General features: G+C 47.4%; 1 protein-coding gene across 4 annotated transcripts in view; it reads right to left on the bottom strand.

Annotated features, from left to right (window-relative positions):
* The window catches only part of TRIM14 (tripartite motif containing 14), a 29,321-nt gene extending 14,619 nt beyond the window's left edge, over nucleotides 1-14,702 (bottom strand). The window contains exons 1-4 of one of the 4 annotated variants that reach the window (XM_053204898.1): nucleotides 14,220-14,702; nucleotides 13,984-14,007; nucleotides 11,630-11,740; nucleotides 841-1,074 (exon numbers count right to left, since the gene is read on the bottom strand). In XM_053204898.1, coding sequence (XP_053060873.1) covers nucleotides 841-1,074; nucleotides 11,630-11,740; nucleotides 13,984-14,007; nucleotides 14,220-14,435 — 585 coding nt within the window. In that variant the 5' untranslated portion in view covers nucleotides 14,436-14,702. The remainder of the gene's footprint in view (nucleotides 1-840; nucleotides 1,075-11,629; nucleotides 11,741-13,983; nucleotides 14,008-14,219) is intronic. The other 3 variants (XM_053204899.1, XM_027039514.2, XM_027039515.2) reach the window with 3 other exon arrangements.
* Nucleotides 14,703-15,141: the final 439 nt, after the last annotated feature.

Raw genomic sequence — 15,141 nt, 5'->3', positions numbered from 1 at the left:
GTCTTAGCCAAGCTGTTTGAAACATATTTAGCTCTGAGATTCCCAGAAGCCTTGGCAAGGAAGGAAACAGGAAGAGTTCCACGAGGAGGAAAGCAATCCAAGCACACTGGAGGCTGCATGGGAGCACTGGCGCGAGAAGGAAGTTTCTTCCGTGGTTCCTTGAAAACACGAACATCACTCACAACAACATGTGTTCACTAATACAGCAATGAATCACAGGGGCTATTTCTTAGACTCTCCCTCGGTATAAGGGAAGAGTCTCCAACAAAGCCCAGTGGCCAAGGAGTAGGATCCTTCTCTTCCCTTTGAGCAAACTGTGATTCGCCTCGTGGAGCCTGCTCAGGAGCTGAAAGGATACCTGCCCTTCAAGGAGGGGGAGGGTCTCTAATAAGACTCTACAGGCAGAGGGCCAGGCAGTGGGGCCTCGTGGCTCTGCAGTCAGGCAGACCTGGGCTCTGATCACAGCTCTGCCACCTACCAGCTGTGTCACCTCAGACAAGTCACTTCACCCTCCCTGAGCCTCAATTTCTCATTCATAAAATGGGGTGAGAATATCCACGTTGCAGACTTCTAGTAAATATTAGAGCTAAGATACACAAAGTGATGGGAACATAGAGCCTCTCCCCTGCCCCCAAATGGTGGCTGTTAATGTTATTTAATTAGTCCAGGATGTATACACTGTTCCTAACAAAGCATATTTTCTTCCCACTGGTGTAGGGGCAAGAAAACTTGCGTGCTGATTCTCTGTGTATTTACTTGGAGTGTAAATACTGTGTTCCAGTGACCAACGTGAAATGCTGGTGGCAGGGATCCACCGTGAGGGCAGAAATTCAGCATTACCTGCAGCAGCTGGACAGGACTGGGCTCCTGGCTGATCCTCCAGACCCTGCTGGAGAGTTTGTTCATGATGTCTATTTGCTCTCCACAAGACTCAATTTGCTCCCTGTACACCTGGAGGGTAAGCTGCATGTTTTTATCAATGAATTTCTTTGCCAGCACTTCCTCTTCATCAAGTAGCAATCTGAGTTCAGTGAATTTTCCCGTCAGCCAGGTTTTACTCGACTCTGCATGAGCCTAAAAAGAAACCAGTTACAGATGACATCATTGCCAACCAGGAAATCCGGAATAGTCAACATGAAAAAAATTGTAACTTCTAAAACGTGAGTTCAGCAAGGTGGCTGGGCAAGTAGAAGATCAGCTTGTTAAAACTCAAGCTTTCCAAAGTGCCAGCTATCACCAATTGGAAAATACATGGGGAAATAAAGATGGTCGGGGAAAAAAAAATAGGACAACACCTAAAAATAAATCTAACAAAAATTGTAATGACCTACATAAAGAGAAGAATAAAATTGTATTGGAAGACATTTAAAAAACAAAACAAAACACCAAACCTCTGAATGTGTAGAACAAAAAACCATTATCTGTGGCTAGAGATGCTACTTGTCTCCAAATTGGTCTACAAATTCACTGTAATCCCAAAGTCTTAATTAACAATGCAGATTAAACAAGTATTAAATTATGGTAGGGAAGAATAAGCACAAGAAAAGCCAAAAATTTTTAAAAAGATCAATGAAGGATGAGCTGCCTTATTAAATATGAAAACAAGGGTGCCTGGGTGGCTCAGCAGGTTAGGTGGTCCGACTTCCACTCAGGTCATGATCTCACAGTTCATAGATTCAAGCCCCGTGTCAGGCTCTGTGCTGACAGCTCGGAGCCTGAGGCCTAGTTCAGATTCATTGTCTCCCTTCCCCACTTGTGCTCTCTCTCTCTCTCTCAAAAATAAATAAAAACATTAAAACAATTTTTAAAAAAAGTGAAAATCTTCCTAAGAGGGAAGGTTCTGTACAACCACATGATAAGTAACAAACTACACAGGTTTATTATCCATAACTTATAGTAAAAAAAAGAAATCATTTGATTGAAAATGGACCAAATACATGCCAGTGCCAATAACTGTATGAAGAGGTACTCAGCCTCTCAAACAATCAAGGAAGTGAGCAATGTAAGCAGAAAATATTTTCTGGCCATCAGACTGGAGGAATCTTAACTGATGGACAATAGCAGAGTCTGAAATGGTGTGGGGAGTAGGCACTCACATACATGGTGGGTGGTAGCATCTGTTGGCAATGCATTTTTAGGGCAATGTGACAATATCCATATTTTAAATGCATATGTCCTTTGATGCAGCAATTCCTCTTGCAGGAATTGATCCTGGAAAACATTTTCACATGTGCATGAAGGTTTGTGTACCAAGATGCTCATACAGCATTGTCGGTGATAAAGTTGGGCAAAATTTTCATTTTGGGAAATACATGTATGTTTATTATACACATTATGAGGCATTCATGCAACGATAATATGTAGTGATTAAAAAGAATGCAGTGTTCTGATACATGCTACAATTGGATGACCCGGGAAGATATGTTAAGTGAAATAAGCCAGACACAAAAGGACAAATATTGTATGATTTCCTTTCACAAAATATCTACAATACACCAGTTCACAGAGACAGGAAATAGATTAGAGTTTGCCAGGGGCTGTTGGGAAGGGAAGTATTGCTTATTGGTTAGAGTTTATATTTAAGATAGTGAAAACTTTTTGGAAACAGATAGTGGTTATGAGTGTACAACACTGTAAATGCAGTTAGTCCCACTGAATTTTACACTTAAAAATGGCTAAAATCATAACTTTTATGTTATGTATATTTTAACACACACACACACACACACACCCTGCACAAAGAATTCAGGGGATCCATATGTCCTGGCACTGAAAACTCTCCAAGACACCACATGAAAAAGAGCAAGCTACACAATAATATATACAGGATGATCCTATTTATATAAAAGATAACTAAATAAAAATTATATATGGATACAGGTATGCCTGCTTTCTGCAAGTCTGCGTTAGTCCACTTTGACCTTACGAAATCTACATTAGTGTGGTAATAGTTTTTGTCCCAAAAGTGAAAACGTTCTTCAGATTTCTTTTGGTTAGAAAACAGGCATTAATGTAGGTCTTTTGTAAAAGTGAAGTGGTTTTACTCAAACGTTTGAAAAGCGGGAGATGCTCTTTACTTTATGCCATTTCTACCTACAGAAGGTTTCACAGAACACTCTACTTTTGGATAGCAGGGGAAACCTGTATAGCCATCTATATGTCTGCAAGTGCATTCCAATGTCTGTTAGTTCTGGTCATGTTTGGCAAGAGGTGTGAAGATTAGGGGGATGGCGAAGAGGAACTCCCACTTTGTAGTTTCTATAGTTCTATACTATATTCTAATATACTATGATTAACATTTAAAAAAATGAACATGTGTTCATACACTACTAGTACAATTAAAAGATAAAACAGAAAATCATTAAAAAAAAATAAAAGCAAAACATAAGCTTCTTTCCTACACCCAACAGAATAGCGGCCCTTGGTACTTGGGGAGGCACCGGGGGTGGGGGGGGATGCGGTGTGGACAGGCTCCCCGTGATGTCATGTTCTCTTAGTGGGGCAGGAACATGTGGTTTGGCATGATCTGTGGGATGAGTTCCTGAAGTCCCGTTTCCTATACAGTGCTCTAGGCAGTGGTTAGGTTCTGAGGCTAGCTTATACCAACCATATGCAACATAGGTTAAATTGCCATTGGGCTAGCCTGGGAATTAGCCTACACTTACAACAGGGTTTCTATGGGCCAGTGAACCTGGACACAAATATATCTCTACTGAATGACCCAAATGAAGGAAAGAAAATGTGTTCCAAACTCTTGATTTATAAACACATTTTGGAGGCAATGTAAGTAATTGGAAGACCTTTCTATAGAAACTAAGAGAGCAAATAATTTCCCGATGAAGCTATGCTCCAAGCAGTTTCTATAGCTCTAATTTTTTTTAAAGATTTTTTTATAAGTAATCTCCCATCCAACGTGGGGCTCGAACTTAAACCCCGAGATCAAGAGTCACATGCTCTAACAACTAAGCCAGCCAGATGCCCTCTACAACTCTACTTTATAAACACATTGTTATAACTCTCACTCCAGGAATAACTGTTGGAAAACATCCACAAGAAAACTTATTTTTTTATTTTTTAAAGTTTTTTTTTTTTTTTTAAGTTTATTTATTTATTTTGAAAGGGTGGGGAGGGGCACAGGGAGAGAGAATCCCAGGCAGGCTCTACACTGCCAGCATGGAGCCCAATGAGGGCCTAGAACTTGTGAACCACAAGATCATGACCTGAGCCAAAACCAAGAGTCAGATGCTTAACCAATTGAACCACCCAGGCACCCCTCTATAAGAAAACTTAAGGTGTAAGCAGATGAGGCTGATTATGCAAATGGTTAAAAAGAATTTGGCTCAGGTCATGATCCCAGGGCTGTGGGATTGAGCCCTGAATCAGGCCCCGTGCCAAGTGTGGAGTCTGCTTGAGATTCTCTCTCTCCCTCTGCCCCTCTCCCCAACTCATGTTGTCTCTCTGAAAAAAAAAAAAAAAAGAACAAGAGAGACAGAGTGAGAGAGAGAGACACACAAAGACTGGGAGGGAGAGGGAGAGAAGAAGCGGGAGGGAATTCTGGCAAGGAGATAAGGAAGTATGTGTCTGGTTTGGGCCACGTTGGTTCAAAGTGAAACTGTAGCTCGCACTGGAGCGGGTGGGGCTGGGTGAGCGCCTGACAGTCTAGTTGGGAATTTAACAGGCTGGGGAGGGAAGGCACTTGGGCAGTGATGAAGCGCACTCATGGGAGGGTGGGGGATTTTGCACATGGAGTGCTGGCTGCCATGTGACTCCATCTCTGCCCAGGACCCTGGAGGCCTGTCTGGGTCCCGTGGAGGGTGAGGAGCCTGTGAGGAAAACGGAAAGAGCTGTTTTGCTGATAATTCAGTAGGACTTTGGACAACGCTTCTACGGGCACCTGTCAGGGGCATCCCACTGGGGAAGGCAGGCGTGCTCTCCACCCCTGCCCTCTCCACTAGGCCGTCCCGACCACTCTGATATGTGGCAGTGGCCTGCAGGAAGAAGCAGAGGGGAGGCCATGCTCAGCAGGGGTGGCAGAGACCGGTGGCATCGTCAGTGTCAACAGCAGCATGGCTGAGTCTACATCTTCCCGTTCCCACTCTGGCAAAGGCCACTTTCTGTCACATCACTGGTCCCCTGACCCTAATCTGTGGTTCAGGCTCTGCAGCTCTGTGGGTCACAGGGAAAGGCATAAAGCCAGGAATGGAGGCTGTTTATTTCCCTGCCCAGGGAGCCAGTCTAGGCCCATGTGACTCAGGTCCATTTCCTGTCCTTCCCCCAGCACTACTCCAGAGGGAGAGGGGCTGACTCCTGAATTTCCAGGATCTTCCTTCAGGCTGGGTCTGACCAATGGGAGGAGGGACTAGAAGGAGGCAAGAGAAGGCAGCAGCCAGGGTGTCCCTCCCACCAGGGTGGTTTTTCCACAAGAAGGTGTATTCCTGCATCCCTTCTACCCTCCAGCTTCCACAGGACAGGCCCACTCTGGTTCCAGTTCCTGCAAAGGTATCTTGGCCCCTGCCCCAGGTTATCCCATCTTTTCCCTTGACCTTGCCAGCCAGATGTAAAGGTGCCTCCTGCTGATGCTACTGCCTCGCTGCCCCCTGGCTGGTTTCTCCACCTTTCCCATGCTGGCCTCCATTCCCTGCATTCATCCCCTCGAAGTGGCTTCTGTCTTCCTGGATGGGCCTTGATGGATACAGCTGTGGCCCCAGGTCCACCTCTGCCTTCCTGTGTGACTGGTGGTAAGTCACTTCTCTTCCTGGGCGGCCCCATCTCCAAGGGCCTTTCAGCTCTGGAAGTCTGTGCCCATCCTAACTTCCTACCTAGGTCTGGACGTGACAGACAGTAATCAAACTTAACTACATATTTATCTATATAGTATATATATTTATATGCTCCCCCCTCCTTATAACGGTATCAAAAGTTCCCTGGAATAAAGTGGGAAGATTCAGAAAGAACATGAGCACTCCCATCCCTGTTGAGTTAGGGTAGCAGGTAAGTGTTGAGTTTTCCGTCCACCTGCAGGTACTGGCCCTCTGAGGAGCCACAAAGGGGAAGCAAACAGCCTACCAACAAGGATGTCAGAGAAAATCATTTAATGGGTGTTGGTTGAGGATTAATGAGGAAGGTCCTCTTGATTGTTCTCTGGGAAGAAGGGGTTAGTTGGGCGTGATCATTGGTTTGTAGACAATGGGCTTTGGACCGTGTATAAACTTTACTGTTTTTAGTTTGTTGACAAAGGTGTTTTATGGATTAATTTTCAGGTGAATAACCTTTCCCCTAGTAATTCCTCTAGGAAAGCAAGTACAGAGCGGCATGGTTTCCCTTGAGCTTTCTTCCACACACCACACTAGCCACAGTTCAGCAGAATGCCTGAGAGTCCTTATAAACATTTGTGCCTACTGAGCCAGACGAATCATTTCCAGGAATGAGTCTGAAGAGAATAAGTAAAAAATGTTCACTGCAGTGTTATTTTACATTAATGGAAAACTGGAAATGATCTAAATGTTCAACACTGGGGAAATGGCTTAATCATGGTAGATCCATATAATGGAATATACAACCTCTAATACTGACATTGATAAAGAACTTTTAATGACACAGGGAAGTGTTATGATCTTAAGCAAAAACAAAAACCCCGTATGTAAAACGACATATAGTTTTGGTCAAATAAGAGAGAAGGAGCTGATGTGGAAAATCCCCCTTCCTAGTTCAAAGACATAGAAATGCTGATAAAATGAGCACATTTTTAAATTCCACGACCAAGCTCAAAAACCAAAACCAGACCTACAAACAAACAACAAACAACAGAAACCCCTAGTTGCCCGAAACAAAGAGGGAACCTGCTGTAAGAGCTGCGCAGAAGCTGAGCTGAGTGACCCCAGGAAGGGCAGAGGAGCGTATGACAGCCACACCACACTGGGGGCCTGGTCGTCTCAGAGGATGCTCTGGGCACCTGTCACCTGCACCAAGTCAGGTGCACAGACAGCCCCTCCATCCAGGAATGAGGCACTGGGAAAACTCCACCCACTGGCCTGAGGAAGGGGCAAGGAATCTTCTCATCCATCAAGGGTCATGGGTGAAAAAGAGAGTCATTGGCAAAACACATAAACCAAACAACAGGCTTGTATTGAGAAGAATTCAAGTCCTAGTTCATACACCCTCAAAACTGCAAAATTCATATATAAAAACAGGTCTGTAACTACTGAAACTGATAAGAGTACATTGCAGATGCTCTGGCCTCAGGGCTCTGAAGGCGAGCTCCCACAACCCAGGGGTACAGGACACCATGCAAAACACCTACTGAGGGCAGCAAGGTGAAGATACAAATAGCAAACTACACAAGGAAACGAGCCAACGTGCCTTAGCTCCAAAGTGGGTATATGATATTAGAATTGTGTAGAGGATATGTCTCAAACTATATCAATGCGTATACATGTACAGAGAAAAAAATATCAAAATGTGAACAGTAGTTGGCTTGAAGTGTGGCTGAATCTTTAAAAATTCCAGTAAAATTAATGTACAGTGTTAAGTTAGTTTCAGGTACAATACAGTGATTCAACAATTCTATACATTACTCAGTGCTCACCAGTACAGGCATATTCTTAATCCCCCATCACCTAGTTAAGTACGGCTGAATTTTTAAACCTCTGTTTTTTTTTATGTCTATTTATTTGAGAGAGAGAGAGACAGAGACAGAGACAGAGCGTGAGCGGGGAGGTGCAGAGAGAGAGAGAGAGACAGAGACAGAGACAGAATTCAAAGCAGGCTCCAGGCTCTGAGCTGTCAGCACGGAGCCTGATGTGGGGCTTGAACCCAGGAACCGCGAGATCATGGCCTGAGCAGGAAGTCAGAACCTTAACTGAGCCATGCAGGAGCCCCTAAACCTCTGTTTCTTGACCAGCAATGGAAATATAAATGCCCCCAGGAGCCAGACTGGTAACACAGTGAGGGAGGTGCTCAGGTGGGGGCTGGGAGACTTGGAGACAGGTGTCCTTCCAGTGGGAGCACCTAATCAGCTCTGACAGCTCCCATGTAGGAGTGCAGGCGTAGGACGGCCACATCTTCATACTTTTTTACATCTAAATTTTTATACAGATCAACCAATCAACCAATCAACCTGTTTCAGCTTTAAAATGCTGACCACGGCGGCACCTGGGTGGCTCAGTTGGTTGAGTGTCTGACTTCGGCTCAGGTCATGATCTCATAGTTCGTGGATTCAAGCTCCAGGTCAGACTCTGTGCTGACAGCTCAGAGCCTGGGGCCTGCTTTGAATTCTGTGTCTCCCTCTCTCTCTGCCGTTTCCCTGCTTGCACTTTGTCTCTCTCTCAAAAATAAACAAACATTAAAAAAAAATTAAAATGCTGACCATTAATCTCATTCTTTTTATTATCTTTTTTTTAGGTTTATTTATTTTATTTATTTTATTTTTACATATTTTTATTTTTTTTAATGTTTATTTATTTTTGAGAGACAGAGCATGAATGGGGGAGGGTCAGAGAGAGGGAGACACAGAATCTGAAACAGGCTCCAGGCTCTGAGCTGTCAGCACAGAGCCCGACGTGGGACTCGAACTCACGGACCACGAGATCATGACCCGAGCCGAAGTCAGCCGCTCAACCGACTGAGCCACCCAGGCACCCCTATTTATTTATTTTAAAAGAGAGAGAGACTGTGTGCACATGAACAGGGGAGGGGCAGAGAGAGAGGCAGGAGAGAATCCTAAGCAGGCTCCAAGCTGTCAGCCCAGAGCCCAAGGCGGGGCTGAACCTATGAACCATGAGATCATGACCTGAGCTGAAATCAAGAGTTGGACACTCACCTGACTGAGCCACCCAGGTTCCCCTTCTTATTACCTTCTGAGGGCCACTGAGCTGTACGTCCAATAAACCATATACAGATTTGCATGCTGAAAACTACAAAATGCTGACAACCCCCCCAAATCTAAATAAATGAAGAGGGGTGTGGTCACAGACTGTAAGATAACATAGTAAAGATGTCAGCTCTCTCCAATTTGATAAACATGCTGAACACAATTCCTACCAAAATCCCAACAAAGCAGAGAAGATCATTCTCAAACTTAAATGGAAAGGCAAAGGAACTAGAATAGCTAAAACAATTTTGAAAAAGAATCCAGCAGGAGGTATCAGTTATTTCAGGGCTTCTCACCTCTAGCAATCAAGACCATGTGATGGTAGAGGGATAGACTCGTGGATCAATGGAGCCGAATAGAGGATCCAGAAATAGCCTCAGCCAACTATGGCCAACTGACTTTTGACAAAAGCAATTCCATGGAGAAAACACAGTCTTTTCAACAAACAGTGCTGGAGGAATTGGATATCCGTAAGGAAAAAAAAAAAAGACCTTTGAGCTAAATCTCACACCTTATGCAAAAATTAGCTTGACAAGAATCATGGACTTCAATGTAAAATTATAAAACTTTTCGGAAAAAAAAAAAAAAAAAAACCAAGGCGGAAATCTTTGGGATCTAGGACTAGCCAAAGAATCTCAGTCATGACAGCAAGAGCACAATCCATACAAGAACACAATGGATACCCTGGACTTTTTTTTTTTTTCTTAATGTTCATTTACTTACTTATGAAAGAGTGAGCGAGCGAGCATAAGCAGGGGAGGGACACAACGGGAGGGGGAGGCACAGAATCCGAAGCAGGCTCCAGGCTCTGAGCTGTCAGCACAGAGCCTGTTGCAGGGCTCAAACTTACAAACTGTGAGATCGTGACCTGAGCCGAAACCAAGGGTTGGATGCTTAACCAACTGAGCCACCCAGACGCCCCTGTCAATTCTGGTTTTGATACTGCGCTCTATGTATGTAAGATCTAACCTGTAGGGCAAACTAGGCGGAAGGTACACAAGGCTTCTCTGTACTACCTTTGCAACATCCTATGAATTTGGAATTATTTCAAAATGAAAGTTTAAAAGTTGGAGGAGAAGACTAAAAGAAAGTAAATTCCATTCCTTAGAGGAAGCTGAAACGGGCCCCCTTAGACTCTCCACATGGGTCCTAACTCTTTCCTGGGGAGCCCCCAACCATACGTGCTCAGAGATTTGCAGACAGTGAATCTGTATCCCAATTCTGTTCTAGCTGCACAGCCCAAAGCACTTCCCCCAACCCTTGCCAAATCTTTTCAAACCACTACTGGTCTGAGCCCGGAGAAATGCTCTTGAAGACATGAGCATCACTATTAATAACGAAGCTGGGGCCACAGGTATAAACCACAACTGTCCCCAGCACACTCGGGCATGCAGTCACAGACAGTGGATGCTGGGCCACCAGGAGGTCAATTCTGTGGCCTGGCCTGGGTCTTGGCCTCTCCACTCTGCTGTGGGCCTGGCCCAGAAAGTCCTGGGTGCCAGCTACTCCCTTGGTCGGAACCAGTCTCTCTGCCTGACTTGTGAGGGGTCAGTCCAGGGTTTACAGAGCCCTCAGGGGCAGAGACCCTGGGCAGGCATCCCACCCTAGCCCTCATTTCCAGGAGGGGCCAGCTGAGGGTGAAAGGGGAAGGGACCAGTTCAGTTCACATAAAAGGACCAGAAGACCCAGCAACTTTTTTAGTCAGATGGCAACTCCCAATAACGTCAGCCCCAACTTCCCATTTCAAGCCCACAAAAGAATCCATGTAAATAAACACTGCTATGAAAGGAGAAGCCTGGGGGCGCCTGGGTGGCGCAGTCGGTTAAGCATCCGACTTCAGCCAGGTCACGATCTCGCGGTCCGTGAGTTCCAGCCCCGCGTCAGGCTCTGGGCTGATGGCTCGGAGTCTGGAGCCTGTTTCCGATTCTGTGTCTCCCTCTCTCTCTGCCCCTCCCCCGTTCATGCTCTGTCTCTCTCTGTCCCAAAAACAAATAAAAAACGTTGAAAGAAAAAAAAAAAAGGAGAAGACTGAAGAAAGTATTTACTTATTGAATACATTGATACCCTATTTTCTTTCTTTCAACAAAGCAGTAAAACCCAAAGAGCTGTTTGCATGCTCCTTATGCTGCATTTTGCTTTGTTTAAGGTGATTTGGGGTGCAGTGGATGGATGACTGGTCCCTCTAAGAGAATGGCCTTGGTGGTTGCCAGAAGGAAAGGCTGTTCCTCCATTTTGTGAGCTGCCACGGGGCAAGGCTAAGGTGCTGGGCAGAAGTGGATTCACACAAAGCTAACACAACAGAAGCTTAAGGTTCCTCATTAGCCAGGGCCCTTCATGGTCTTGCACCTGATTTTGTGTCATTTTTCTTTCTTTTTTTTTTTTTTTAAGTTTATTTATTTTTGAGAGAGACGGAGGCAGCGTGAGTGGGGGAGGGGCAAAGAGGGAGACAGAGAATCCCAAGCAGGCCCCTCGCCATCAGGGCAGAGCCCAACGTGGGGCTTGAACCCACGAAACCGTGATATCGTGACCTGAGCTGAAACCAAGAGTCAGATGCCTAACTGACTGAGCCATCCAGGCGCCCCTTGTGTCATTTTCCTTAAAAAGAGTCCCCTACATTATAGAAGTCCCAAGCCCCATCAAACCTGATCTGCCCCTTTGAGGTTAGTTTTGATCTTCCCTTGGCTCCATATTGAGGAGAGCCTTGTGTACCAGGGGAAGTGTGAACATCTCAACTAGAACAAGGAAGAAATGTCCACTTGCCTTGAGCTTCTCGACAGCTTCTTCTATCTGGGTTATGTTGCCAACTTGCTGCTGCTTCTTGGCTTCCAACTGCTTTAAACATTCTTGGATGCGTTTCTGTATGTGAAAGAGCTAGGAAAAATTAATACTTAATACTGTGACTTTTGAGATAACAAGCCACCCCAGGGGTCATCTCCTCCCCCTGTATTTTGTTTTTGTTTTGTTTCAGCTGAGGTATCTGAGACTCAGAGGTGAGGTGACTGGCCCAGAGTCACGTGGCAAATTGGAGGATGAGCCGGAATGAGGGTCCCTCTGATCCTCAGAATCCCACATCAGATATTCTTCCAACCTTGATCCCCCCTCCCTTTTTTCTAGAACAATTCCTGCTTATGGCCTGGTTTTTCACCCTTTCAAATAGGACCTTAAGGCAAGCAGCTTGGGGACAGGAGAAGAGCATTTCACTTATGGAGTCAGTATTAACTAAGCACCTATTACATGCCAGGGAGCCTGTGGCCCTTTGGCTTGAGCTGGGGTTCAGAAGACCTGCATGGGTGAGGTCTGTGGGGGTTCATGCTCCCTTCTCCCTCCCACCTGAAATGGCTCCCTTCCAGAGTTCCTTGTTCTGCAAATGCCATTTTCCCAAAGGCCTGCTCTGTGAGCCTCTTCCCCACAGGTTTGAGCTCGCCTCTATCCGGATCTTCTTACAGCTGGCCTTACGCACAGCTGCTGGCCCCAGGTCTGGCTGCCCCGTCAACTGGGAGCTCCCTGAGGGCAGGCTTGCTCCATTCCCAGCTCTGCCATGGGGATCACAGGGTGACCCAGAAGTGTTTGCTGAATCAAACACAATGACCAAGGGCTGCCAGCTTCAAGTGGAGAGCTGGAGCCACCCAGCAAGCTGTTATGAGCATAAGCCCCAGAAGGACCGGCGGCTTCCTAGGTCTGATTCCTGGCCCTCCTTTCATGTGACCTGGACAAGTGACCTCACTTCTCTAAACCTGTTTCTTTAGCCATAAACATGGGGATAACCGCATCGCGTTGCTGTAGAGAATGAAAAGTACACGAAGTGCTTGGTGCAGTGTTTGGCAGGCAGTAAGTACTCAACAGGTATAGCTCTTACTGTCATTGTAACACCCAACAAGCATCTGCTACTGTGTGCAGTTGTATTCTAGGTCGTGGCTGGGGGTGAGGACACAATGGTAACCCAGGTAGAAGCTACAGCCTCAAATTCGGGGAGCACATCTTCTACCCCACTGTGATTTCTAAGCCATCAAGTCTAGCTGCTGTCACCCAAAGATAACCCAGCCTCCTGGTGCCTGGGCCTCCCAGTCACATGGTGCTGCACCTGTCATGCTACCTGGTGGAATCCTACTCATCCTTCAAGGACAGTTCCAATGGCACTCCTCTGGGAAGTCTTCCTGCGCTCCCTGCTCCTAGTTCATACTGTCTTCTCTCTGGCTCCCCAATTACGATACTTATCACACCGTATTGTCACTATGTGTTCTCACCTCACCAGCCAGGAAATTCCTGATCAGGGAAGAATTGATCTGTTCCTTAACTCGTGGCACAAGGTGTGTGCCGAATGAATGTTTGATGAATGGATGGAAGGATGATGGATAAACAGGTGAGTGGGTAGGTGTGTGAACACAAAATGAGTATGTTGGTAGGTAGGTGGGTGGACCTGCCTATGAGATGCCCAAGCCCTATCTCTGGAAGCAGCCATGTTAATTCTGGAAACAGCCTTCTGAGGAGCTATTATTATTACAGTTATTTTACAGATAAGAAAGGCCTCAAACCCAAGACTCCCCCCCCCCCCGCCCCCATTCTCACCTTGGAGCTCCAAGGTTGTCACAATGTGAGGAAAAAGGTCATTAATCACCAAAAACTGCTGGCAAGAGGAAGTGGTAGAATCAACATCCGCCAGAAACGGGCGGGCCTGCCTATCTCAGGGAGGCAGAGGATTTGACCAGAGTCACAGAACAAGTTGGCCCTAAGGCCGGAACAAGAATCGGGAGCCCCTGACCACTATTAGGATTATGCACAAGTGAGGGCTCCAAGGTGGGAATGGGCCAGTGGAGGCAATCCAGCTGTGGAGTGCTGGGTTCAAAGCCAGCCTCGGCTTCCAGAGCCTTTCTTTTCTTATCAATAAAATGGCTGTCATAGCTCCCCACCTGGCTGTTAAATGCGTGGAATGGGCACGTGCGTGGAGGAGAAGGGCGGAGTCGGTGGCTGGAGGCCGCTCCCAGGGCAGGCAGTCAGGCAGTCCTCAGCCCCTGTCGGTGAACTCCAGGAGAGAAAACCAGAGATGCCTGTGTGGCTTTTCAACTTTCTCTAAAGGCAGACTTTCTTTCAGGCCAAGGGCGGTGTGGTGGACCCACCCTGGTGGACGAGGTCAAGGACATCTGCGGATCAGTCGGGGCGCCTAAGTTTTCACTCCCGAAACCCACCTCTTCTGAAGCTTAACTGATCCTTGGCGACAGCAGGTGGGCCGCCTACAGGTCCTCTGGGCCGCCCTTCGGTTGCAAACCAAACCGAAAGAAACGGCCGGCCCACCCGACACGCCCCACCGAGTCCGTTGCGGGCACCCGCCTCCGCGCGCCGCCCGCGTTCCCACCTGCACGTGCGCCGCCTCGTCCAGCGCCAGGCCCACCGGGTGGCCGCGGTGCGCGCCCAGCACCGGGCAGAGTGCGCACACGCAGCGGCGGCAGCGGCGACAGAAGAGCTCGACCACGCGGTCGCTATGCTCCGGGCAGCGCCAGCCGCTCGTGTCCTCGAGCTTCGCGGGGCCCGGCCCCCCCGGTGTCCCGCTTTGCTTCCCTGCGTCCGCCATTTAGCCCTCGGGTTCGGGCCGCGGTGTCGGGGAGGGGCTCCAGCGGAGAATCGAAACCCTGAGCGGTGGGGCGGGGCGGGGCGGCCCAGCTCCGGGAGGAAGGGAGGCGGGCGCGCCTCCCGCCGGGTAGCGGCGGCCATCAGTGCCCTGCGGCCCCGCGGGGTGCCCTCCCCCGCTCCGCCTGTCCCGGCAGCTTCAGTGGCGCTGAGGGGGCCGCTGCCGAAATGGGGTTCGCTCCTCGTGGGCTGACTGAAAGGAGGTGGGCTTCCCGGCTCAGTGATGCGAGTCCAGTCATGCTCAGAAAACTGCAGCCCTGTGGGTGGGGCCAAAGTTGGCTGAGGCCTCCCCAGGTGATGTGCGTTACCGACACTTTTCACTTTCCCTTGATTGTCTCTGCCCTTTCCCCAGGAGAAATCACCATTCCCACAACTGGCAGAATCACACTGGAAACTCCCGTTGCCCCCAGGCTGTCTCCCAGTCCACCCGTGTAAATTCGTACAGCCATCATGGAAAACAGTATGGAGGTTGCTCAAAAAATTAAAAATGGAACTACCGTATGATCCAGCAATCTCCCTTTTGGGTATATATACCGAAAGATTATGAAGTCAGTAACTGAAAGAGATATCTGCACTGGCGGGCACCTTGCAAATTTATTCACAATAACCGAGACGTGGAAATAACCAATGTCCTTCCATGAATGAATGGA

Source organism: Acinonyx jubatus, chromosome D4 (genome assembly GCF_027475565.1).
Source record: "Acinonyx jubatus isolate Ajub_Pintada_27869175 chromosome D4, VMU_Ajub_asm_v1.0, whole genome shotgun sequence".
In the NCBI taxonomy this organism is placed as follows: domain Eukaryota; kingdom Metazoa; phylum Chordata; class Mammalia; order Carnivora; family Felidae; genus Acinonyx; species Acinonyx jubatus.
The sequence above is the reverse complement of the archived record's forward strand: the minus strand, read 5'-3'. Positions and strand labels throughout refer to the sequence as shown.